At 47.4% G+C, this 25937-nt stretch overlaps 1 protein-coding gene across 3 annotated transcripts in view; it reads left to right on the plus strand.

Moving 5' to 3' along the window:
* Nucleotides 1-25937, plus strand: part of LOC138468363 (cullin-9-like) — a 1322368-nt gene that overhangs the window by 1130658 nt on the left and 165773 nt on the right. For all 3 annotated transcript variants that reach the window (XM_069608895.1, XM_069608893.1, XM_069608894.1), the window contains one exon: nucleotides 13819-13964. In XM_069608895.1, coding sequence (XP_069464996.1) covers nucleotides 13819-13964 — 146 coding nt within the window. The remainder of the gene's footprint in view (nucleotides 1-13818; nucleotides 13965-25937) is intronic.

Below are 25937 nucleotides of genomic sequence, written 5' to 3' on the forward strand. Positions count from 1 at the left end.
CAGAGACGCAGGAGCAATTAAGTGTTGCGTACTGACACACCCTTCTCTCTCGCGGCCCAAAGCAGTAAGGATGATGAGATTTGGCAAGAAGGTGCCTTACAGTGTGACATAGGGTTTTTCCAAAGCTCGAGACGAAACTCTATGTAGCAACACTCCAGCAAGGGTGCCAAGGGACAATCTGGTCAGTCCACTGGAGGTCCCTGGGACACTTCCACGAAGACTTGTTTGCAGGGCACCAAGGAGATGTTGAGTGATTGGTCCAACCACTCAAAAGGGTTGAAGCACCTTTGCAGGTCTTCCAAGATTGTGCGCAAAGCACGGCTCCACCGGGACAACAGCCGACTCGGGGTGCCAAACCTTCCCTACGTGGTTCTGGACAGTCCTTGGATGTGATTTACTGCTCTGGATACTTGGCTCTGTGTAGAAGTTGATTCGGACCTCAGGGTGATCTGCAGGTTTGCACTGAGACCCTCCTCATATCCCAAAGTCCAGTTAGTGCTTGCACCCCAGCTGGCCAATAAGGAACTCTGCCCCACTCATGCACGCTAGCAGCGGTCCAATCCGGGACCACTGCAGCTCTCATGCTCTCTTGCACACCAGAAATCCTAGCACCAGGAGTGTGGATTGGGACCAGACCATCCCAGCCGACTTCCTGGCATGCACCTATACACTTGGCATGCATTAGATCGCAAAAAGCACCGGCTTTCGCTGGTGAATGCATGCCCAAATAAGGACTTCCCCCAGGTCACAAAGAGCAAGGGGGAAGGCCAAAGGACAAAATTGCCAAAGGAGAAGACAACCTACCTCGTGGCACGTCCATGACGGACACTAGCCACAGTCTTGAGCCAAACACGGTAAGCGGAGTATGGCTCGGTAAAAGTTCATAAAAATTCACAAAAAGCTGCTGCTGCCACCTTTACTCCTAGGCACATTGTCCAGTTAATAAAAAATCCTTAAAGGAATGGTTCGGTCAAAATTTTTTATTGGCCCTACGGGTCGACCATGTGTTTTTAAGCCTAAGTCGCTCGATTTTAGAAAAATTTCCTATGGACCTTACCTGAGTTTTCGTCCATTAAACACACACGAAAACATGCAGTAGGGCGCTGCCATTTTGTGATAATCCTATCACTTGCCGCATTGCCCTGGCTGACCTGCTTTTGCGGCACTAAATCATATCCCCCCCCTGAGCCTGACATTATCAAAACATTCATATTCCCCGCCTCTCTCCGTGACGTTACTGTGCTGCGTAGGCAAACGCGCCCAGTCATCTTCTACGCGCAACCATCTTCTTCACACAGAACCCAGAAACCAACACAGATCAACTCGCAACACAGCGCGCCACAATTTGGAATATGAAACTGTACTTTCAAATCAAACAGCAACACGGTACATATGGTAAAGTACATTTATTTAACATTAAATGTTTATAGAATATTCAGCAATTGGCATATTAAATCGGAATGTGATTTTATTTTTTTTCCTTTTCTCTCTATCCGCAAATCCTGTTCCGTTTTATCGTGAGTCACGCGCTGTTCCTTTATGGTTCACAGGGTGTTGGTTTTCGTTAAAAGAAGCACTTTGGTCGCACGGTGAACCGCAAGGCTGTTCCATCAACTAGGCACTAGGCCAGCGTAAAGGTTGATATGTTGCTTCTAGCCTCTAGTACCGCGTAAGGGCATATGGGCCCTTGGCGATCGTTCCATAAGATCATCAAAGTGGTGCAGTTGTTTACGATAAACTGCAGCTGGCGTTTGAAAAAACCATCTGCCGGGGTCTGAAACTGGTGGCAGTAGGGTAGGATATACCTGTTTTGAAAACATAAAAATTATAATTAGTCTCGCCAGCCGATCTTTATTAACATTATTCATTTTATTTATTACGGCCAATCTGAAACTATTTGCTTTCAAGGATAGTGCAATGGAGTATGTTCGGCTCTAAAATCAATTAGTTGAATTGCAAAGCACAAAGATGTTCTCATGAGACATATCAAGTGGTTTATAAAGTATTAGAAACAGGGGTGTGTTTGTGAATGAATGACGTGTGTATGTCGTGGTATTATGTGGTTTGCAGGGGGGCGACCTGCCTCAGGAGAGGCCTGCCTGGAGACACGGGGTCTGAGGAGGCCATGTGAGCGATTGCCCCTGGGCGTGGCATACCTTTTGAAGTGTACATGCTGTTTGGCACCTTGGCCATTTGCGCCCGTGACAGCCCCCCATGCCAGCGCTCATCCACGGGTGTGAACCGCCTTTGATAGAGGGGGGTGGGATGGATGGGCCTGGGGCGTGCAGGCAAGTGTGTTGGAGCGAGGGGCCATCAGGCCCCTCTCATCCTTTACTTCTCAGTAGAAACTCGGACCAAGTCCCTCCAGTAGTGGGTTCGCCCCTTGCCCTTATGTGATCTTAACTTTGGTTGACATTCGCGCAGATGGGACCACTGAGCAGGACACGGGGCATCCATTTTTGTACCCCCTTTCCACTCCATCTTGGTGGCCAGGCCTCACTGCGCAGAGCACATGGCCCCCACCCTTGTTCCCACTCTGACTGGAAAACTCCAGAGGTATTTGCAACAGCTAATAAATGTAACACATCACTCTTCCTCTGAGATCACTGTCCTGCATGTGAACCAGCCTGAACTAAGCACATAGCTTGTTCATCTCCACAAACGTGTCCTTGCCCACGCACCCTCGCCAGTGGAAACTTACTGCCATTCTGACCCTGTGTCCCTAAGGTATTCTCTTCATGTGCCAGACCACTGACCACGCCATGATGCCCACCTAGCAGATCCCCAACTAACATTAGACCCCTACTACAGTATATTGTTGCCTATCAATAACAAATGCCACATACCGGAGATTCTTTTGAGCACAGACCCACACTTCAAACAGTGTATTATAGTGGTCAAGACCCTTAACGTAAGGCCTGTATAATCCAATGTTAATTGATAGTATAGATATATGTGTGACTTTTATAGAGACATAACCGACTGAAAGACTTTGAACAAGTGTTATTTAGTGCATGCATTATTGAGAATATATTATGTTAGCTTAGATAGTGACCACCCTGCTTCACACCGACCTGACCTTCACCCATTCGGAGCACAGATGTCTGATGTCTATCCTTGAATGGAGACACACTTGATTCATTTAAAAAATCGAAACAACCGTTGTTAAAATATATGTGGTGTTTTATTTTGTATCTTATTTTGATGACACAAAAATACAAGACTTTACTCATTGTACAGGCCAGGTTGCAGCACAGCGAGAGAAAATCCCCTGTACTGACCGCTGTCACTTGGGAAAGTTTCTCTTATGGCACGAACGGCACAGGCGGGTATTACTATTCAAACGCGGTGTCCAAGCCTCCCGTGAAGCCACCATGTAAAGGAACGATCGGCCACCAGCCTGTACCACCTGTGACAAGGAATGAAACAAACTGTTTTTAAATGACCAAGAGAAGTTTAATAAACGTTTGTTGTCAATGACAATTCTTGTAACTAATGGCATTCTGCTCGGACAAATGCTATCTAGACACTGCACACTATTGAACGACTTTCATGCGTTACAATAATACGTATATGTAATTTTGGATATAGTAGACCATGAAATAGGAGTGGAACGACAAGCAGAGTATACTTACTCGTTACTCGGATTACGAGGATGAACAGTTGCCCGAAGTTCGTGCATAAGCACCATCATTATCCTCAACACAGACCGTGTGAGGCAGGCTGCCCTGAAGTCTGGCAGCTCGGAGATGCATTGCGGTCGTGGCCCGCCTTCCGAAATGTAGGCCACGCATCCTGAGTTCTCACAGCAGCAGCAGTTCTCGTTCTCGGTTGGCATTAGCTCGCACCGATTGCATGTGCACCAGGTGGAAACACCGTCCATGCAACTAGGTCCAGGCTCTTCAGCTGTTGAATCGTCCTCCCAACTGCTGTCCGAAGACCCATCGTTTTCGCGTGTTTCCCTTTCCAGTAGTTCCTCCTTGGTATACTCGGGCTCGTACATGTAGGGCATTATTGTAGCCATTATGTGTTAAACAAACTAAAATAATTTATAGCGGTGGTACTGTTATCTGTTCACACGGGCTACAAGCAACGAAGGTAGCTGACCAGAGCACAGAAACAAGTCACAGAATACTCAAAGTAACACAGAGAGAGGAATGGAATCGAAAATCTGCTGCTGTGTGTTGTGAAACGGTCTGTTTATACTTATTGAGGAAAGAGGCGTCCTGCCATTTCTATGGCGACACGTCATTAGCTGAAGCGCAGCGAATGTTGACACGAGACGTGCTTTGGCATTGTGAAATGGGCGGTACGCGTCTGCTGATGACAGGCTCAGGGGCGGGGGATATGATTTAGTGCCGCAAAAGCAGGTCAGCCAGGGCGATGCGGCAAGTGATAGGATTATCACAAAATGGCAGCACCCTACTGCCTGTTTTCGCATGTGTTTAATGGACGAAAACTCGGGTAAGGTCCATAGGAAATTTTTCTAAAATCGAGCGACTTAGGCTTAAAAACACATGGCCGACCCGTAGGGCCAATAACATTTTTTTGACCGAACCATTCCTTTAAGGGATGTCTAGAGCCCTAAAACGCAAGGACCCCAGTGCACGGTACAGTAATGTACTTTGACCTAACCGTCACAATGTGAACGATCATTCCTAAAAGTAAAAACTGGAAACTGTGATTTGATTATGAGCTGGTATTAATTGCGATCAAGGCACTTAAGAAATCAAGAGCACCAGGAGCGGAAGGTCTGGCAAATGTGGTGTTGGTTAAGGACCATAAATATTGGGCTGAAATACTAACCGTGTTGTACAAGAAGGGGTGATTCTGGAGTCCTGGAGGAAAGGAAAAACAATTTACTTGATGTATAAGCGCCTTACAAATGCACAGTAAATAAATAAATAAAGCCATTTTGATTCCAGTACATACAAAATATAATAGGGAAGATCCTAGTAATTATAGACTGTTAGAGATCACCAGTAAGGTTTTTTCCAGTTTCTTATTAAAGAAATTGCAGGCTTGGCCAGACGAAAACACGATCCTAAGCATATGCCAGACAGGATTTCGAAAGCGATCAGCGACGACGCACACACTCTCTTGACTTTTAATTGTGGACTTCAATTCTGCATTTGACACCGCAAGGAAGATATTGTTATGGAACAAACTGAAAAGGTGGACTTTGGGTTCAGAGGTTTGGGATTTCATTATGCAGTGTGAGGGTTCAGAAATGTGAGGATGGACAACTTGGTAAAGGTTTTTCACAAGAAGCCATTTTATTAATCATAAGGGTTTGATAAACCCTTCAACATTCCCTAACGTAACAAGGATTTCCCTGCCTATCAAAATAAACTAAAGGAAAACACTCTACTAAAAGGAATCTGTCCCTCACACTTATACAAACATCACACTCAAAGTAATATATGGGGCGCTGTTGTGCGCAACGAAAATGGCCGCCTGTACCAAGAGCTCCGGCCTGACAGATATCCTGCTCAGAAATCATCCGTATCAGGAGCACCCAGAGGGACTATAGAGGACCAGACTGTGCAGATAAGGACCTCACGAATCAGCAGCAAAAATCCTGGTAGAAACGGTGCAGTTTTCGGGATGCTACATCGAAGGGAAAGATGGCCATGTGAAGACTACGGTGCGGGCCGTGAACCAGTACCGCGCAAAACTACGGCTGAGCCGTAGACGCTCAGCCAAACAAACAATAGAGAGGAAGGATTCGTACAGAGGACAACACTCCGCATAAAGAAAGAACAGCCCCATACGAGAGGTCTGAGGGGCGGCTAAACTATCAGAAACGGGCTGGAGATGAGTGCCCAGGAGAAGGAAACCAAACGAACGCTGGATCGCCCAAACCCCACGAGGTGAATCCGCCGATCCGGCAGCCGACGGGTGGTACTGGGGCCGAACTGTGGAATACGCCCGCAAATCCTCAGAACACAGCGCCCAGCCATGAGCGCCGGAGAAGGGACGTGAAGGCAAAGCAGGCAGTGAGTATGCAATAAATATTAATTCTGGGCTATTAAAACCCATTTCCCGGACCTACTGGGGCGGCTGACCACACGAGGGACCTCGCGCGCCCCGTTCCCGGTGGACACATCAAAGCTGGGGAACGGGTGCACCATCCAGTGCAGCCCCGACATTGGGGGCTACGCGGCAGTGGGAACGAGAGCAGCGGGAAGCCAGGACAAGATGCCGCGGCGGAACGGCCGGCCTCCAGCGTATTACCAGCCCAAACGTATGAATGCTGCACAGGCAGAGACGAAACGGACACTAAAGAGTGCAAATTAACCACCAACAAAGAGCACTAAAATTGCTCAAAGCCCAAAAAGAACTGGACGCGGTGCATAAAGAAACCACATTAGGTGCGAGAGCACAACCCATTCACTGATATAAGACAGGAGCAAACGAAAACTCTGCCACTGAATACTGTGGGTGAAAGAACAACAGGCAAGGGGTAAGCAAAGTGAATGTAAGGACGTGAGCCACCTAAGACACTTAACTGCACTACAGGAGACCTCCACGCAGCACAATGGCATAAATAGCTATTGCTCCCAACTTGCCGGGAAAGTGGAAGCGGAGCAATCTCAATCTGGTCGAAACACTTGAAGACGAACATACTAGATAAAGCAGGCAGTGATGCCGGCTCGGGGGGGGGGGGGGGGGGCTTCGTCCCGATCCAGAACCAGGACAATAAATCCTTACAGCAATACAGGAGGCAGGCACAACTGTGAGCCTGAATACAGGCCTGAAAGAAATTACAGATCTATGTAAAGGCAGTGAACACAACCCTAATATGTATATAAACCAGAGAAACCTATCCTGCACGAGTGGAGTTGACAAAGGAACTAGCGGGCACAGTAACCTGAAAGGGCACGTTCGTGGACAGTGAGGAAACAACCAACCGGTGGGGAAACCCAAAACGCCTAAAGATAAGAAGATATAGCCCTCCTCACGGCAAGACAGCCCGTTAAACTCAAGTACATCCAGCTGTCAACCTCACGGGAGCCCAGAAACTACGCTCGCAGTACGGAAAGGACACAGTAGTACGTTGTACAACTGCTGTAACAGTACGCATGATTGGTGAAAAAGTAACTCCGAACACACTGAACAATTTCATCCCATAAACTGTGGGGAACTATATAAGAGATACAAAAACACCCAAGAAGATGACAAAAGGTGCAGGTGTGAAAAAAAGGGCCCCATGGTTTCGTTCACCAATAGTCAAGCATCAGATCTGGTGCCGGCAACACTGACCACATCAAACACTGAGGTTTGAGGTGGAGAGCGGAGATAGGGTGGACAAACTGACCACCATAGTACAAACGGGTTCCTTGCAATAAATGTCAAACTAGATGACATAGTCACCACCATCGGCTCACTAAAGGCAAGAGTGGACAAAGAGAGCTAGAGAATCACAGAGGTGGAGGGCAGAATCGGCATCAAGTGCGAGGACCTTGAATCGCGATCTAGGAGAAACAATATAAGGATTGTGGGTGTCACTGAAAAATTCGGCAATGGGGCAATGGAATATCAGGTCGAGTCCCTCTTAAAGACCCTATTAGGAGGCCAAGGACTTCTCAAACCACTTCTTAGTAGAAAGAGCGCACTGCACGCTAGCTCCTATGCCGACACCCAGAGCGCCACCCCGCACGATCATCGCACGCCTCCTCAACTACAGGGATAGAGATGCAATACTCAGAATGGCAAGAGAGCAAGGAACGCTGCACTAAGAGGAAAACCACATCCATATAAACCCAGACTTCGCGGCGGGAGTTCAAGCCAACCGGAGATCATATGAACCAGTTAAGAGACTTCTAAGAGCACGGCAAGTACAATATGCACTAATATTTCTAGCTAAAATGAGAATACAACATGGGGGGAGAGAACACTTTTATGAAACACCGGCAGCAGCCATGGTCTTTGTGGAGGCCTCCATACCCCTTCCCCCCCGGGAACCGCAGACCGTATCAAAACGGTCGACCCCCTCCTGATGCAGATAGACACGATCCAGTCAACTGAATGAACTGCGCAGACATCCTTTATAAAAATTGAAATTAGCAACATAGACTTCTGCAGGGAGCTCCTTCCTTAAACATGAAAGCCGGGTCGTGAACCTGGAACCAGCGGCCAAGTGGCAGCAACTTGGCGACCTCGGGAGAACTCCAAAAGTTTGTAAGGGACAATAATCAAGTTGGGGTAGATGATGTGGGTGGCGGGATGGAAGGGTGGGAAAGGGGTTGGACGTTAACTGGACTGTTAAAACGTTGTAAAAGTTTTCTTAACCATGGTCTTGCAGATAATTGCACTATTCAGTCTAAACGGTACCCCCATATCAGCAAAGTACTGTATAAATATGAATAACAGCACCAAAGGAAACGGGCTGAAAATTAAGCTTCTATCTTGGAATGTTAGAGGACTAAATAACCCCTCAAAGGCCAGGAAAATTGGGGCATACGTGAACAGAATCTCCCCCCATATAGTTATGCTACAGGAAATACACACACAGGGAACCAGCAATGCGAATATGCTGGCTTCCTGGGGCAAGCAGAGATACCATACAGAATACTCAACCCAGGCTAGAGGGGTGATAACACTACTACATCCATCACTGGGATTACAGACCAAAGGACACAAAGTTGACCCCCAAGGTAGATATGTAATAATATGGGAAGAGCTAGCAGAGAAAACAGTTGTACTAATCAACACATATGGCCCTACCATAGATGACCCGGACTTCTACCTAAACATATTACAATTGCTCTCTACACTAGACGGCTCCAGTGTCCTATGGGGTGGAGACTTTAATCTAATAATCGACACAAAATTAGACAGATCCTCCACAACCAAAAGATCGCCAACCAAGGCAGCAATCACACTGAAAATTAACTAGGGGGGTCCTGGGAGTCCCTCTGCCAGACATTAGTCCTGGTTACGAGAGCCTTACCCAGAGTCTTTAGCTCACTATCTTTCACAGAGAAGAAATATCCCAAACATATCAGTCTTTGTCCTGCCCTGGGGCAGTCCAGCACTGAAATGCTAGGCAATTCTCCTCTAAACAAGAGTACCAACAGAAACCCCAGACACGTGTTTCGGTCTGGTTGGACCTCATCAGTAGGGTGGATCTGTGCCTCTCTAAGAATAGTGAGCAAGGGAGATGTACCTATGCAAAATGGCCTCAGACGATGAAACACCCATGTAAATGCTGAAATGATATCTGAATGAGTATGTAACAACATGAGTAATGTATGTACTGTATGGTGTAATGTGCAATAAATGTTATCTGCTATGACCATCAATAAAGAGTAAAAAAAAGTGATATATGGCAATTCAAATATAACAGAAATGACACTTCTATTCAACAAAAACCTAATAACCGTATATCCTTGTAACCTGGGTTGGATCCCCTTCCCCAGATTCAAAGCAGGCTTTTCATACAAAGGTTCAAATAAGAAAGTTCTGTTTTGAGACAAAGTTCTTCTTGGTACACATCTTCCGCTTAGAATTTAACCAAGAGCTCAACCAGATGACAAGTCTTGAAGAGTTCAACACAACTTCTTCTTTTTAAGAAACACTTTAGAATTCTTCTGTATCCACAACAATGTTTTGTCAGAATGATTCCACCAGAGTTCATGAAACACTTTAATGATTTCTTCCTTGTCCTCTTACATGCCAGGACTACCAGTAACAGGTCCCTATCGTGGTATACTCTCCTGCCAGGACAAAAGCTCCTAACACTACTACAAGTACTCTGTGGTGAGGTTTGCGTCAAACCTTTAGAAAACTCTTTAACTTTCAGCAGCATCCAATTCACAACTGCTTCTGAGAAAACATACAACATATTAGTGCTGTTTGTTCCACTGTTGTATTTGCCACAGGCAATGCAGGTTACTCTTCTCTCCTCCTTGATACTTTCTACCAGCAGGGCTTCTCTCCTGCCACTCTTGTTGTCCCACTTTTATATCATACAACGGCTGACAATGTTTCTGTATTATTCTTGACCCTCTTTGTGCTGGTTGCTATTCCCTTTCACTTTTGCCTCTTCATTAATCTTTCAGAAATGGTTATAATTAGCTTGTTTCAGTGTTGCTCTCTCTTGGCTTTGGCAATGGTGGTTAGGATTAGCTTGCTTCAGTATTGCCCTCTTTTGATTTTGACAATTGTATTTGCCTTTATAGCAATAATTATAAGATTTCAGTTCATCTTGTTTTACAAAGTTAGTTTTAAGCCAATCTGACTTCTTTCTATCAGTTCAGTATTCAAATTGAGTATCAGTAGCCAGTGGTCTATTACAGAGCATTCTACTGGGATTACCTGACAATGGTAAATTCACCGGTTTCAGCACACACGTCCGCTCGATCCGCTGCCACTGTTCGTTCTGCATCTGCTGCTGTCTCCTGCGCATCAGAGCACTTCTGTGTGGTTCCTGCGGCCCCTGCCGTTCAATAAAGTAGCTTTCCTCACTTTTAGTGTACTCGGGTGCTCGCCTGCCACCGGTGCACTGCATGCAATAAGGAGAGCCTCTCTCTCCAGGGGGAAAGCATGTTACTACATCGCTGTACAACCTCTGAAATCATTATTGGAGACCCTTGCAGGACGGCTCGCTGCACCAAAGATGATAGCGGCTCCAGCATCTGTTTTCTTTCTTCTTACTCTGCAACTGCGGCAGTTGGTTTCTGCAACTCCACCTTCTGCTTCAAATAGCCTGCACAAAAGGGGCTTTATATGTTCAAAAGTTCTGCTCAGGTATGGGTCATTAGAATCACTAGACTGCGCCTTGCAGTTTAGTGCCTCCGAGTCCCTCTTCCTCGTCCCAGTACTTTGGGCATTGCGGGACTTGAAGTCCCCAATGTTCTGGTTATCCTTTTCTTTAAAGGTTTCAATTGTACAACAGGCCATTAAGACAGTAGGGTCTCTAGGGAAGTAATTAAAGCGGTTCTCCCAATGCTCCTTACCTGATTCGCCACACATGTGAGCCTCTCACAGAACACCAACCGCAGGGTCAGGATGCTTCTGCCTTTCCCTGGCCACATGAGAAGGATCCCAGGCCAGGTTATCTGGGAGAATAGTCTGATTCATTACAGCAACTTAATGAGAATATTAGCATGCAGGTAAGTCTGAGCAGTAAGGCGACCAGCATTAACGACATTGATGCCCCTCAGGGGTATTTGCCTGCCCCTAAGCTTTTTAATTAATACCTGGCCAACTTGCCTGGCCATTTGGAGACAGTCAGTTGTTCACCTCCCAGAATTGGAGGTCAGGTGGTAAGATGGCTCTTACGCTGATGACGTGGAGTTAATTGACCAGGCTTTAGAATCTGCTAAGGAACTGTGCTTGTATGCCAAGGGAAATGGTTTAGAGTTAAACCTTGAGAAAACGAAGTACATGATTTTTGGAGTTGGCACAGTCAAGAGCAGGAAAATGGCAGGAGATATTGAAAGGCTATCTACATATGAATATTTGGGCTATGATATTGAATAGGTGAGACACAAGAACAAAATGTTAGTCCCTGGAAAACAAGTGCGTGCTAAGGTGCTTATGAAAGTGATAAATATTTGCAGCTGCTGGGTATACCTTAAAATGAGTTATGATATATAAACAGGTGCTATGGTTTAGAGGCTAGTTGTTTAAGTGAATTAAAGTGGCTGTATACATTTGGTGCTGAATGATGGCGCTGTATCTTTGGTCTGGCACATAGTGTCCCGATTGAAGAAATAAGAACTGAGTTAGGGCTTATGTCGTTGGCTGGAATGCTTGGGCAAAGGCGACGGATACTCTACATAAAGGCAGATAAAAGCCTGATGTATCTATCCCCTTTTGAATTTGTTTGGGAAGAATGTGCAATTCCACAGTACTCACTGCAAAACTGAAATGTTGAATTTGAGTGTATTTGAAGAGATTGATTGGAAACCAGACTTGTCACTAGAATTCCATGAACTATGGGCACAGTTTGTATATAAGCTGGACTTGTGGGGACTGGATTATGATCTATACAATTTAGACAAATGTCGGATTTGCTAGGAACACCTTTACATATAAAAAGCCACAGCAGTTCCTGATTGTGAATCCCTTGTAGAAGTTAAGAAGATTTGTATTGTTAGTTAGATTACGTGTATTACCCACTCTAACAGTTACGGGGCATAGAATGGGAGTCATGGGCGTAAATTTAGGTGGGGGCCAGGGGTGATTGACCCCCCAACTTTAATGGCACACCATGGTGTCCCCATTCATTTGGCTGGGGCACATTTTCTTCAGATGGCATGTCCCCCCCCCAACATTTTAGGCAAAGTTACTCCACTGAGGGGAGTGCCCAGCAACACGAGGCTATGTAGAATATGTAGGATGGAAAACACTCTTGAAACCTATAGACAAACAAATTAAGTGATTGTGTTCGTATGATTGTTAGTAACAATGGCAAATATGCATTGGACTAATATTTTGACATATTTACATTACGTATAAATATATTTTAGCTATGATTTTAAAATGAAACATACTAAGAATGTTGAAGTTTGATTAGATTGAGTGGTGTTGGTGTATATAGGATGAAATATATATTATGTATATGGGCATGTTATATGGAGTTTTGTAGTGACAATGAAGTGTTTTTCGAATTTGATATGAACTAATACGATTTATAATCAATTGTTAGGAAATGTATATTGGAATAACGACATTATAATTATCTGATAGATGTGATGTGAAAAGTTAAATTTCGTACTAAACCCTAAAATTAAATACATTAAAAAAAATAGCAAGTATCATGCAGCCTCAGCCTGGGCTGATATTTCTGTGCAGGTTGAGTTATACACTACAGTCAACCTGTAAAGGAAAACAAGCAAGAGGTGCTGTGCGTACTGTTGGACTCACGTGTTGTATGTATTTAATACCTACCTCCACTGAGATACACGATGAGGAGTTGTACATGTTTTCAGATTCACAAGCCACCTCTAATAGCCATATTCCTATGAATACACAGCATAATAAAAGCACTTGCTTTTTCACATAGCTGGCATCCCAGGGGCGAAATAACAAAGACTCTGAATTGTTATGATGTGGGAATACATACAAGGGGTGCTGGGTTTGGGGGAGTGTCTTGTGAAGCCCCTGTGTTGCTGTAACCGGAGCCTGAGGCTCCAGGAAGAGGACTGTTAGCATTGCACCTCACAAGTCGCTCTTACCTGTCCCAAGATCCTTAATCACTGGCACAGAGGCACAGGCAGCGGTGCATCATACCCAGAGTTCCCAGCAAGGTGGCAGCTGGCTGGCACCTCTCGGTAATGTTGGGGTTTCCTGGCATGGAGATTGTGGATAAAGCCAAAAATCACCTGTGGGCTGCTCCTATGGATCTATTCTTGCCCCCACCCAAATCCACTATGACCTGCCCCTGGCCATCATGAACTGATGTTTTTGCATGTGAAATCCCTATATTTTTACATTGAACGGCCAGGGTGAAATGCACCAATTTTGCTTCATCCCTGTCAATTTTGCCCACCTTTATCCATGACTACCCACAGTATTTAAAGCATGTGAGTCTAAAGAGGATACCCATGGTGGATAACCATTGGGATGTTCCTATACTTGGGGAACATTTTCCCAGCACTGGTTTTGGTTGATTTTTAATTTGAATGAGTGTTGTGATTAGAAGCAGTAGTCTGGGCGTTGTGCTTGTCCGTTGGCTGGGGAAGCCGTGAAGGCCATGATTGAGCTGTTCATCTTTGCTGTGATGGTAGGCAGCATATTTTGTCTCGGGAGACTTCATGATTGCCCAGCCACCAATCCGGATTGTGATTTCTGTAATTTGTACAGGTCAGAACATGCATAGTGTTGATCACTCTAAGCCCCGAAGGCTGCAGTGGACATGGCTGGGTCATGCAGAGCTGGAGTTTGGAACTCGCATTCTCCATGTCTCCACCCTTCAGATGTACATCTTACTGCACTTTAATCAACACAAGGTAAGGTAGTGGAGTCATGGGTGGAGCAAGGTGTTAAGGCAATGTGTTATGGTAAGCTCATCTAATGACAGCAAGTCTTCACCCTACAACCCTGCGAAAGTAATTTTATTGTATGCGTTAACATTTTGGTGTATTATTTGTCTAGGTTGCCTTCTCCCTGGGTCAGTGTTATGAAAGATTTTACTCATTGTCCTCTTGCCATAAGAATAAACAGCGCCTTTCCCAGAGAGGGGTTAGCCAAGAAGACTGTTCTTGTTCATCAGAGCACCAGATAACATTTCCAACATTTCCTACAAGTCCTTCCTCTCCAGAGCAGTGGGAGGTGTTAAAGCTGATTTTAGACCTTTGAGCCAGCATTTCCTAACTATATGGCGGAGTCAGGGCCCGAGCCCACTGCACCTTCAAAGGCAGGCACAGCATTTAGCTCCACCTTTGATGAGGAATGTCCATCAGAGCCTTTTTGTGCTGAGTGGAGGCGCCATCATATGATTCTATCAGTCAGTGAGTTCTTGATGCCAGAGCATTGCGAGTAGACTTCGTCGGCACCAGTCATCGCCTCTTAATATATGCGGCTTACAGGGGCCAGTCCATCCATGATATTACTGAGCAAGTGGACACTGTTCCATGTACCTGTGCATTTTCCTACAGTTTGTATTGGAGCAGATTGCCGGCTGGCTGTGGACGTTAGGGATGCTGCCAGTCTGGATATGTCTCGAGAGCACTCCTATAGTCATCCAAATGTTGCACATTGGAGTGCTATAGAGAAGTTATTCAAGTCATTAGGTCCGGGAGCCTCCTTGTAGTCAGTAACCCAATACAATGTCGAGATATTGGGGATAAACACCTTTAAGAGAAACTTTACTGCTACTTAATGCTGCCATTGCACCTCCAGTTATGAGTATCTAGTAACATAGTGGCTCAATGCCGGCAGTGGATAAAGAACTGGTGAAAAAATATAAATCTTCCCAGTCACATCCCGGGTTCTTATCCAAACACCCTACTCCAGAGAATTTGATGGTTCAGACATGCACTGTGGGCCTGAAGTCTTCCACTTTCCCTCCTCTTCCATCAAATAAGGAGAGCAAAAAAGCTGGATGTTTTGAGTGGGAAAGTGTATTTATATCTGTGAGCCTAGCACAAATGAAATATACACACATCTCATTGTCGGTGATTTCGAAAGATGCAGACCACTTGCCCGATAGAGGAATAAAGTATGGCTGTAGCAGCGTGGCGAATTTTGATACCGTTTTTGTACCACCCTCTGTTGAGGATGCTACAAGCACTAACCGGGACTGGGGGCCTAAAACACCTGACATAGGGAAGCCAGTGCTCTTTTTCACCTGGGTAGTATGACCAGGCTTAACTCTCAGGTTGGGGCTAGTAGGCTTCCTCACACATAAATCCAGAACATATACCACACTGATATACTGAAGAAAATTATAACTTAATAGTCACACATAAACATTTATCAGGTAAAATAAATATGTTAGAGGATAATGCACAGTATTAAACAGATATCAAGTATATGCATAAAAACAGTAACAGTCTTTAGGTCTATATGTGGCTCCTTTGGCAAGGGGGGAGGGGGCAGCACCCAGTGTAAAATTACAGGGTTGTGAGGAGAACCAGGATACCATACGACCTAACGAGCAGGTAAGCTAACTACCCAGGAGCCTGCACAATTAAGTGGAGTGTCGTAAAGACAGATCCCAAACCTACTAGATGTTGTTAGGGAGATTTATTGTTATGCTTCATCCCCTCTCCTAGTGAGACCGCCAGCACTTATTGCTGGACTTCTGGATCTTTTTCTTTCAGTCCTGAATGAGTGGAGCCTTTTTCCACTCATTCATGCTTGTGGGCTCTGTCTTTTGAAACTCTGTTCTTTGTATTTTACCTGTACTATGGAGTCTGTCTGATCCATAGCTCTTAAAGGCACCTGTGTTTTACGACTGCAGCACATAGCTCCTTATGGGCAGCATTGCTGGGGACCCTTAGGGTCCTCCTTTAAGATTCTTTTTCTATATCCTCAAGTAAGTGCAGTTCTTAAGACTAGAGAGATACTTAGTATTGTGAGAACCCAGAAGGTGTCTCACCCGCAATTCCCCGGGGATCTGGCATCCAGGTGGCCAGGACACAGCCATCGCTTTTGGATGCAGTTCCTGGGGTTGACCAGTGGGGGAGGATCACCTGGATGAGGGGTCCTCGGGGAGTGGAAGTGTGACACTGGAGGGTGAGATGCGGTGCCCCTTCCCAATAACACCATTTCCCCATGCTACCAGGTTTTATACCTAGGAATTCAAGCCCCCGCCCCCCTTTTCCGACAAAAACTTTCTCACGGGCAGTTCAACGCGAGCGACAACGGACTAACACCAGAGCACGATAACTGATATGTCCCAACACTGTGGACAAGCAATTACAGATTATTTAACACACCTGACTTGTATCACACTTCAGCACACGGATAAAAGGTGGAGCACGAAAGCACACTCAGTGCGAGGCAAGCCACACGAGGAAACAGCAGTTCCAAGATGGCGATTTCATACAAGGAGCAAGACAGCCAGACCAGAGAGAGTCACAAGGATGGAAGCACCCGTGACCTCTAAAGATTGTTACTTTCATGAGCCTTGGAAAGTAAGAAACCGAAGACCAGGAACTAAGGCTGATCAAACTTGCACAGTGTGGCGGAGGTATCGGGCTCTCCCATGTCGATAACCAGGGCGGGGAGGAGTGATTACCGCTGTGGTACTGTCCTTGACTCCAACAACAAAGCAGCCTCAGAAAAGGCAGCACAGCCGGTGAGTTGGAGAGACTGATACCAATGTGAGAGGGAGTAGGAGGTATGAGTAGAGATAGTAGCAGAAGTAAGAGAGGAGGCGAGAAGGTGTAAGGGAGAAGAATGGAAGAGATGAAATTGGAGAAGTGCGGGAAGTAGGGTAGGAGGGAGTAGAGAGGAAGGAGAGGGTGAGGTGGTACAGAAGAGAGGGAGTAGGAGGAGAGGGTAGGAAAAGAGATCAGCAGAGCGGAGAGAACGAGAAGGTATAGAAAGTGAGAAGGGAGGATAGGTAGGGGGGGGCAAGACCATAGATGGATTTTGTAAAGACCATAGAGGGAGTTTGTAAAGAGATGCAAATATGAGCGAAAACCGGGAGTAATTGAACTTTGGAAGTTATGAAAATATACCATCGACAGAGTGGTCCTGCGCCACGTGGGTGCTCATTCGAAAGTCTGTTGGGTATCCAACTGATGCTGAGTGTAAGAAAAGGAATTTCAAGGGGATTGTGTCCTCCGACGTATTCCATATCTATGACAGTAATCACCACAGCTGTGCTGCTTCAGAAAATCTTTCGGCGTCCTGCGTCGATACGCCGTCCTCGAGGGCCTCCGTCGAGCCGACATCACCGGATGTTATAAGCAGGACGCACGACGCCCGTAGCCTCAGTTCCGTTTTTTCCACAAACGTGTTTGCTTTGGAGATCTCGGCGCACCTTGATTCTACTGAATCCTGTTTTTTGGTTCTTCAAACCTGTTTCTTCATTGCTATCAAATATGATGTCTTCGGCTTCTTCCACCCCGCGGTCCGGGTTTGAGAAGTGTCGGGTGTGCGGGTCCAAGATGTCCCTGACGGATGCGCACGACGCTTGCCTCTGGTGCCTCGGGGAGGACCATGATACGGACGACTGTGTCGACTGCCTATTGCTCACTTCGAAGGCCTTGCGGGAGCGTAAGAAGAAGCTTTTGGTCGGTAAGGTGGCCAAGCCCCGGAAGTCGCGTTCCACTTGTCTTTCGACGGACGATTCGAGGGGTGACTCTCTGCATCGTCGTCGTGAGTCCGGGGTTTCTCGGTCTGGGAGTCGGTCCCGCCATTCCTCTGCCTCTTAGAGGCACTCCAGGAAGCGCCGTCACAGGTCGCCGTCCCCGTCCTCTTCCGAGGACTCCGCCTGTCAGCGGGTAGCTTGTCCCAACAAGCATTCCACTCCTGAGGAATGGGATTCGTTCCAAAAGGAGATGTTGGCGATTTTTCAATCGCAGGGGTCCGGTCCGGCCATGCCGTCTGAGGACGCCGGTCGAGGCTGCGCTAGAGACACTGCTCGTCCGCCTTCGGGCTCGAGCAGTCGTCGCGACCACCGGGCACCTTCGAGGTCCCGGTCGGACAAGGATGGTCGCTCTAGGCATGCCCGTTCCAGGCCCCGTGTCCTCAACGCCATCGAGACCGCAAGACTCTGTGAAGTCTTCGAAGAAGACATAGACGCCGAGGGTGTCGACGGACTCTCTCGAGTCCCCGCCTCCCAGGAAGTCGTCGACGCCTAGGTTGTCGTGAGACGCGCTCGGGGCTCCGCCCTCGAGGCCTGTGTCGAAGATGTCGGCGCCGCGCTCAACGTCAACGCCCATGCCATTGACGCCCTCAACTCCATTCGAGGCAGCCTTGTCGGAGGTACCCCGTGGCACGGTGGCACCCCCCAGAAAGGCGATGGCTAAGGCTAAACATGTCTTTGTGCCTTTTTCTGTACCCTCTTTCCAGCCTCTGGATTATATTTCTGAGGTGGATGAGGGGTCTGAGGAAGGTGAGTTTCCTGCATTGGTTCCTGATGACATTTTTTCTGGTCATAGTCAACTTGAGGACCTGTGTCAGTCGCTGCACGACGCCAGTGGTCTAGACACCTCTCCGGAGGTGGAGTTTGGTAGGCCGGAGCCTGGCACGCATGCCGAATCTTCATATCGGCGCCCCATGTCGAAGGTCACTGTATACCTGGGTTGGTCTACCCCCCCACCCCCTGGGGATTTTCAGCAGGATGACCTGACTGATATCTTGGACCAAGGTCCTCCAACTGAGCCGGTGCTACCATTCCATATGGCCTTGCAGATAAGGGTGGCTGGGGCTTGGACTTCTCCGGAGAGTCTCCCGACAGTTAGCAAGTCCTTGCCGAAGAAATATCGCCCAGCCAGTGGCGACCCCTGCTACTTGACAACGCACCCTACTCCGGAGAGTTTGGTGGTGCAGGCGTCTCCGGGCCCTGGAAAGCAGGCGTTGTATCCTACCATCCCTCCTGATAGGGACGACACAAGTTTTGACGGCTGAGCGAAGAAGATATTTTCTTCTGGGGGTATGGCGCTTCAGGCTGACAACTCCGTTTGTGCCTTGTCTCGTTTCACGCACTCTGTGGAACTGTATTTCCCAAGCGGCTGATCATATTCCCGAAGGGGAGGAACGGGATGGTTTCCTTGCTATCGTGGAGGATGGCAAGGAAGCCATGTGTGCATCCGTTCAGTCGGGTCTGGACATGGTTGATTGCGTCAGCCGGTCCATGGCGGCCAGCACCGTAATATAGGTTTGCGTGGTTGCGGAAGTCGGGTTTTGCTCCTGATGTGCAGGCCCGCCTCCTCAACATACCCGTTGATGGTGAACATCTTTTTGGCAGCAAGGCTGACGAGTCTTGAGAGGTTGCAGACCTCGAAAGCTGCAGCAAAGTCATTGGGCGCTGCAGTCCGCCAAGCTCCACCTTTTCGTCCTAGGGGACAGCAATGGAGGGGTGGTTCCTTTCGTTATTACTCCTCCTTTAGTAAAGCGAGAGGAGCTGCAAGTCAAAGGGGCAACCGTAGGAGTGCCAGAGGTGGAAAACAAGGTACTCGAGGTGCCAAAGCCGTGCAAGCAGTTGCCTCTTTGCCCTCAGGCACTGCCGTAGCCGCTTCAGCTCAGTCATGAGGCCCATGTTTCTCCGTTTGGGGGAAGGCTGGCGCAGCATCTGGTAGAATGGCGTGCCATTACTTCAGATGGGGGGGGTCTGGAGATCATAGCCCACGGCTACTGTCTTCCTTTCCGGCAGAGACCTCACGACAATCCACCAGGGAACCTCTCTTTGAAGAGTCCAGAACTGCTCCTTGCGCAGGAAATTCAATCCCTGCTGGAGAAAGGCGCCATAGAACTGGTGCCTGTAGCGGAGAGGAACAAGGGATGGTATTCCCCTTATTTTTTGATTTCAAAGAAAGACAGAGGATTGCGACCCATTATGGACTTGCACGGTTTAAACAAGCTCCCCAGGAAGGACAAGTTCAAGATGGTTACTCTTTCTCAAGTCCTCCAGGCCCTTCAACTTCAGGACTGGTTGGTGTCTCTCGGTCTCAAGGATGCTTATTTTTTTTTGTGCCGATCCATCCAAAGCACAAGAAGTGCCTGAGGTTCGCGGTTGGCGACTCGCTCTTTCAGTTTCAGCTCCTGCCGTTCAGATTGACCTCCGCCCCAAGGGTTTTCACCAAGCTCATGGTGGTTGTGGCAGCGCATCTCAGGAAAGGGGGATTCACGTCTACCCCTACCTGGACGATTGGTTGATCAGGGCGGGCTCTCCCGAGCAAGTCCTGGATCATCTGTCCGTCACCTGCCACTCCCTTCAAAATCTGGGCTTCTCCCTCAACTTAAAGAAGTCTCACTTGACGCCAACTCAGCGGCTCCAGTACATCGAAGCAGTGCTCGACACGTCCCTAGGGCAGTGTTTTCCTCCCCAGTTGAGGGCTCACCAAATTCAGCAGATGGTGCACAAGTTTCAACATGCCCAGAGTCTCCCAGCGTTTGAGTTCTTGAGGTTGCTCGGCCTCATGGCATCCTGCATTCTTCTGATGCCAGAGGCCAGGTTGCGGATGAGATCTTTGCAATAGGCTCTCAAGCTCCAGTGGTCACAGTCCTCAGGCAGGATTTCGGACCTCGTTCAGGTGCCGCCCTCGGTCGCCCAGGACCTTCTGTGGTGGGCTGTCGAAGGCAATCTGATGAGGGGGGCTCCGTTTTGGCTGCCCTGGCCGGAGGTGACAATCGTGACGGACGCGTCCCTCACAGGATGGGGAGCTCATGCCAACGAGCTGACAGTCGGCGGTCTCCGTCGGAGTCCAGATCCAAATCAGTCTGCTGGAGCTGAGGGCCGTCAGGCTTGCCCTGAAGGCATTTCTGCCGACTGTGCGAGGAAAGAATGTCCTGATTCTGACGGACAACACAGTGACCATGCACTACCTCAACAAAAAGGGGGGGGCAGGGTCACTTCCTCTGTGCAGGGGGGCGATGCAGCTCTGGATTTCGGCATTTCATCTGGCTGGAGACGAAAACGAGACGGCGGATGCTCTGAGCAGGCAGAGCGCGATCTCTCACGAGTGGGAGTTGGCTAAGGAGATTCTCCTGGAGATCTTCACCCTTTGGGGGACCCCTCAAGTGGATCTCTTCGCCTCCAGTGTCAACCGGAAGTGCGGAAGGTTCTGCTCGCGGGAATTTCCTCCAAGAGGAGCCTTAGGCGACATGTTCGTGGTGGAGTAGTCATTCCCACTGCTGTACGCGTTTCCTCCAGTTCCCGTCATCCCGCAATTGCTGCGGAGGTTACGGAGGTTCGGTTCCCTGATGATCCTCATTGCTCCAGCATGGGCCAGGAGGACGTGGTACCCAGACCTTCTCAACTTGTCCATCTGCCCTCCATGTCGTCTTCCCTACCGAGACGATCTGCTCTCACGGGAGGGGGGTCAGGTTCTGCATCCAGAGGTCAGATCCCTCAACCTTCACGCTTGGCTTCTGAAAGGTTGAGGTATAAGGATTGGGACCTCCCTGAAGACGTGATGGAGGTGTTGTTTTCGGCCAGACGACCGGCAACTAAGTCCCTGTACCCTTGCCGTTGGAGAAAGTTCTGCGACTGCTGCAGGGTTCAGATTGTGGATCCTTTTTCATGTGACATTCCTGTAGTTCTGTCATTTTTTGCTTTCTTTAGTCCACAGGGGCTTGCAAGTGGTGAAGGTGTGACTAAGTAGACTTTGTCTAGATGGATTATCTTGGCAATTTCTGAATGTTACCGCCTGGCGGGTAAGGATCCTCCTGTTGGCTTACGGGCCCATTCAACTTAGGGGTATGGCTGCCTCTACTGCCCTGCAGAGGGGTGTTCCCATTCGTAACATCTGTGATGCAGCCACTTGGGCTTCGGTCCATACTTTTGTACGTCACTACTCCCTTGATTCAATCCATGGGCAGGACCTGGCCTTTGGCAAGGCGGTCCTTTACTCTGCAATTTGATTGGGCATTCTAAATTTGTATATTCTAAATTCTTTTCCCACCTCCTTACGTTGGTACTGCTTTGGGAGTCTGTCATAGATATGGAATACGTCGGAGGACCCAATCCCCTCGAAGAACAAGTTACTCTCTTACCTGGTAACGTTTTTCGATGGGATGGTCTGATGACGTATTCCATATCTCTCCCTCCCTGCCTACCCCGCTACAGAATTTCTTATGCGATTGCAGCTTACGTTTCCGCAAGGCTTTCTGTGGTCATATTGGCAGTAGATTGATGCCACACGTTCTAGGAAAAAACTACAACTGAGGCTACGGGCGTCCTGCTTATAACGTCAGGTGACGTCGGCTCGACGGAGGCTCTTGAGGACGGCGTATCGACGTCATCGACGCAAGACGCAGACGGCGAAAGATTTTCCAAAGCAGCACAGCTGTGGTGATTACTGTCATAGATATGGAATACGTCGTCAGACCATCCCATCGAAAGAACGTTATCAGGTAAGAGAGTAACTTGTTCATTGAGATCGAAGTGGTCTTGCAACAGGTCAGGCTGCACCCTGTGCACATTTGAAAGTCTTCAATAGTTTGAAGTACATCACAATTGATCTGAGCACGGCTGACGGAGACTAATCGAGTGAAGGAAAAGGATCTGAGCCCGGCTGAGGGCTATCTAGGGTAAACCGTGAGTCACCAGAGGAAAAGATTATCTGAACTTTTGTTTTGGTAGATTCTGAGCCCGGCTGAGGGGGATCCAGTGTCAACACCCAAATTGAATACTGGAAAAGGAAAAGAACATGTTTGTTGTGGTTTTTGTTTACAAGACCCTCTGAGTTTAGAAACTTGCAAGAAGTAAAGAGACTTGAACACAGAAGGTCTTGAACTGTGAAAATGGAACTGTATCCTTGTGCCGCATAAACCCGAGTGTGTGCTTTGCTCAAGTGTACTGCCTTCTCCCGTTCTGAAAACTTGGGGAAGGGAGGCCAACGGCCCAAACATCCTGACTTATCATTTTGTGAAACCTTCTTTCTTTTGCATGAACATCACCCTACCTTATTTGTAAATTAGTATTAAGGATTGGCAATAGGTTTTTTAGTATAGGCCCTTTTATGTTGACACGACTCCACTAGGGCGGCATTATTATTATTTGATGGTCGTAGCTTGCTCCCATCTGTAGATTTAAGTTTATATAGGCATTTATCCCACCCTTGTTAAGGTTCACTTAACGCCTTTGAACTGTGCTCACTTGTGTCTGTCTTACTGTTGATACCATGCCTTCCTTACAATAGCTATCTCAAAACTCTGTAGTCTGAGAGATTGGCACACACCACCTTCAGTGGAGTGCCAAAGGGATACTTAGTATCCCCTTCTCTCTGCTGCAACTTTCTAGCCACATAGACAATCACCTAGTTATGGCTGGTGGCAGTGGACGTGTTCTACCAACTATTGTGTATTTTCTATACCACAGGCTATGTCCATATCCTTGGTAGTGCACAATAGGGGCACCCCTTCTTTTTTCCCCATTACTAGCGTTGTTGTTCTTCGTTAGCTATTCTACCATTTTGGGAGGGGGAGGTCTGTCTGTGTGTTTTGCCTTTGGCGGGAACCAGTAGGTATCCCCGATAGGGTCAGAGTGTCTGCGCAGGCAGGAAGTGGTGGAGGAGTAACCCCCCTGTCCTTTTTCTGCCTGAGTACCTGAATAGGTCCTGCTCCCACAGGGGGTCTGGCTGTCCTGATTGAACATCCAAACGCCCCTTACTGTAAAATGCTGAGAGAGATTGCAGAGGAGTGTGTGCTGGAACTTTATAAAGGTGAGGCTTACGGAGTGTAAAGCAAGTCGACCACAGGAAACCGAAGAATAAGATGGCCAGAGATGCCTGCAGACCCTTTGTAAGACTCTGCTGTCCTGACCCCGTCTTCTATGTGACAGAGAAGCTCCGAAGAGGACTCCTCCTTCCCTGGTGCTAGTGGGAACAACCAGTCCGAAGACGACCTTTTGAAACAAGCCATCCCCCGAGGTCCTAGGAGCTTCCAGAGCTACGTAACCCCAATACCATGAGACCTGCTGCCCATTTCGAGTGCTTCGATGTGGAAAGGCCGAATCCGTCCAAATCTTTGCTGAACCCGTAAGGACACTCCAGAGATCCGATCCAACTTGCCCAGACCCCCTCACCAGAGAGTGTGACTGCAGGAAGCAAAGAAGATTGACTGGGCGATCTGTGTCCTTTGTTGGTGCTGCTGAAAACGCTCCAGATCCGCAGAGTGAACAAAGAAGTTGCTGAAAGTCGTGCTACAGGTCCTCCCTTGAGACTGCTGCTGAGAGACACCGTCCACTGTCCTGCCTTTAGTTATCAGACCAAGGAATCCGGAGGTCGGGTCCAGAGCTGCCACATTACGGAGAATTAACACACACTTTCTTCAAACCAAAGGTACTGTGGGGTAACATGTAGTGGTTACCTGGTTTCAAGAAGCTGCTCAAGAGCGTTGGAGTACACGTAGAGGTGTCCAGGGCAACCCCCTCTTTACCTCAGTCCCAAGCCGCTGCTTGTGTCCCCATCTCGAGTCCGTTTGTAGGTCTCCTTTGTTAGTTGCCAACTTGCTGCTTCAATAACTTTAGGCACTGGAAAAAATCTGCAGGAACTCTTCATAATTCGTTGTTTGTCAAGACTTCAAGCCCTCTCCGAACTGCCTCTAGCTAGGGTTGTGTCTTTGCATTTAAAAGTCTAGCCAGGCGAAGAAACCGTCTCTAGAACCTTGTACTAAGCTCATGTTGCACTAACCATTTATTTTCCTCCCTTTAAGTGACTTTTCTATATGTTTGCTGAGTAAATGCATTACTGTATGACCTGTTGAAAACCGCATGAGTGCGCAATAACTGATAATACGGTAAGCTTGTCTTTTCCCTTTCTAACATTGCTACAAATGTAACCACGAACAAACACAAAAGTGAAAGTGCCCTTTGAAGTGTATTATCTAGTATTGCTAAGTGTTCTATCGTAAACGTCTGAAGTATTTAAAGTGATTCTAGTATAAATTTAATAAATATATATATTTTATAAATATATGTGCAAGTGCTTCTTTGTTGTGCCTGTCTAGCTAAGATACAGTGTACTTACCTACAGCTCACATCTTCCTCTTAAGTTAAGCCTGACTGCTCTGCCACACTACCAAGGTGCTGAGCTAGTACAGACTGATAGGAGTTGGGGGATCTACAAACCACTGGGATAGGTTTCTGAAGTCTTACTGCCAGTAGGACCTTAGGAGCACTCCCCTAACAGATGTGAAGGGCCTAAGCCTGCTAACACATGACCGGTTATGGAATTAAAATGATTTACAACCAATCGGCTTAAAGCATAATTTGGGTCTCCTAGGGCCTTATAACAATATTTATGCCTGTTGCCCAGAACAATACATACATTAAGGCTTCAGAAATTGAATTACAGTAAACTTTAACAAAAGTTTCTAAGACTCAATGAACATTTCAACTGTAGTTACCTTCATGGAAAAATATACACATTGTTACCAGTTGCATTTACAGTGTTTCATGTACGTTTGACCATTTCAGAAATGAAAGGGTTGACTTTAGAAATTGAATAGAAACTCACAGGTAAGCACGGAAATGGAGAATCATAGCCCAGAGCTGACTGTAGAAATGTTCTAGGGCAAGTACGCACCCCTGATTCCCTTTAAGGAGAGATTCAATGTCTGTTCACAGTTCCATCTGTCTATATTTATAAGTCACAAATTCATGTGTGGCATGGCGAAGTATTATACAATTCCACACCGTTTCACCAATCTGCACCAAATTGTGCATAGTTACCTGTTACGACCGTCTGGAGGACATTAGTGGCTACATGACATTTGGACACCCCATCCCTTTCCTCGGATTTCGACACCTAAACGCATGTGATGGTTGATGAAATTGGCAAAACATCAATGTGGTTGTAGAA

Source organism: Ambystoma mexicanum, chromosome 4q (genome assembly GCF_040938575.1).
Source record: "Ambystoma mexicanum isolate Mex_15411 chromosome 4q, UKY_AmexF1_1, whole genome shotgun sequence".
NCBI classification, from domain to species: Eukaryota; Metazoa; Chordata; class Amphibia; order Caudata; family Ambystomatidae; genus Ambystoma; species Ambystoma mexicanum.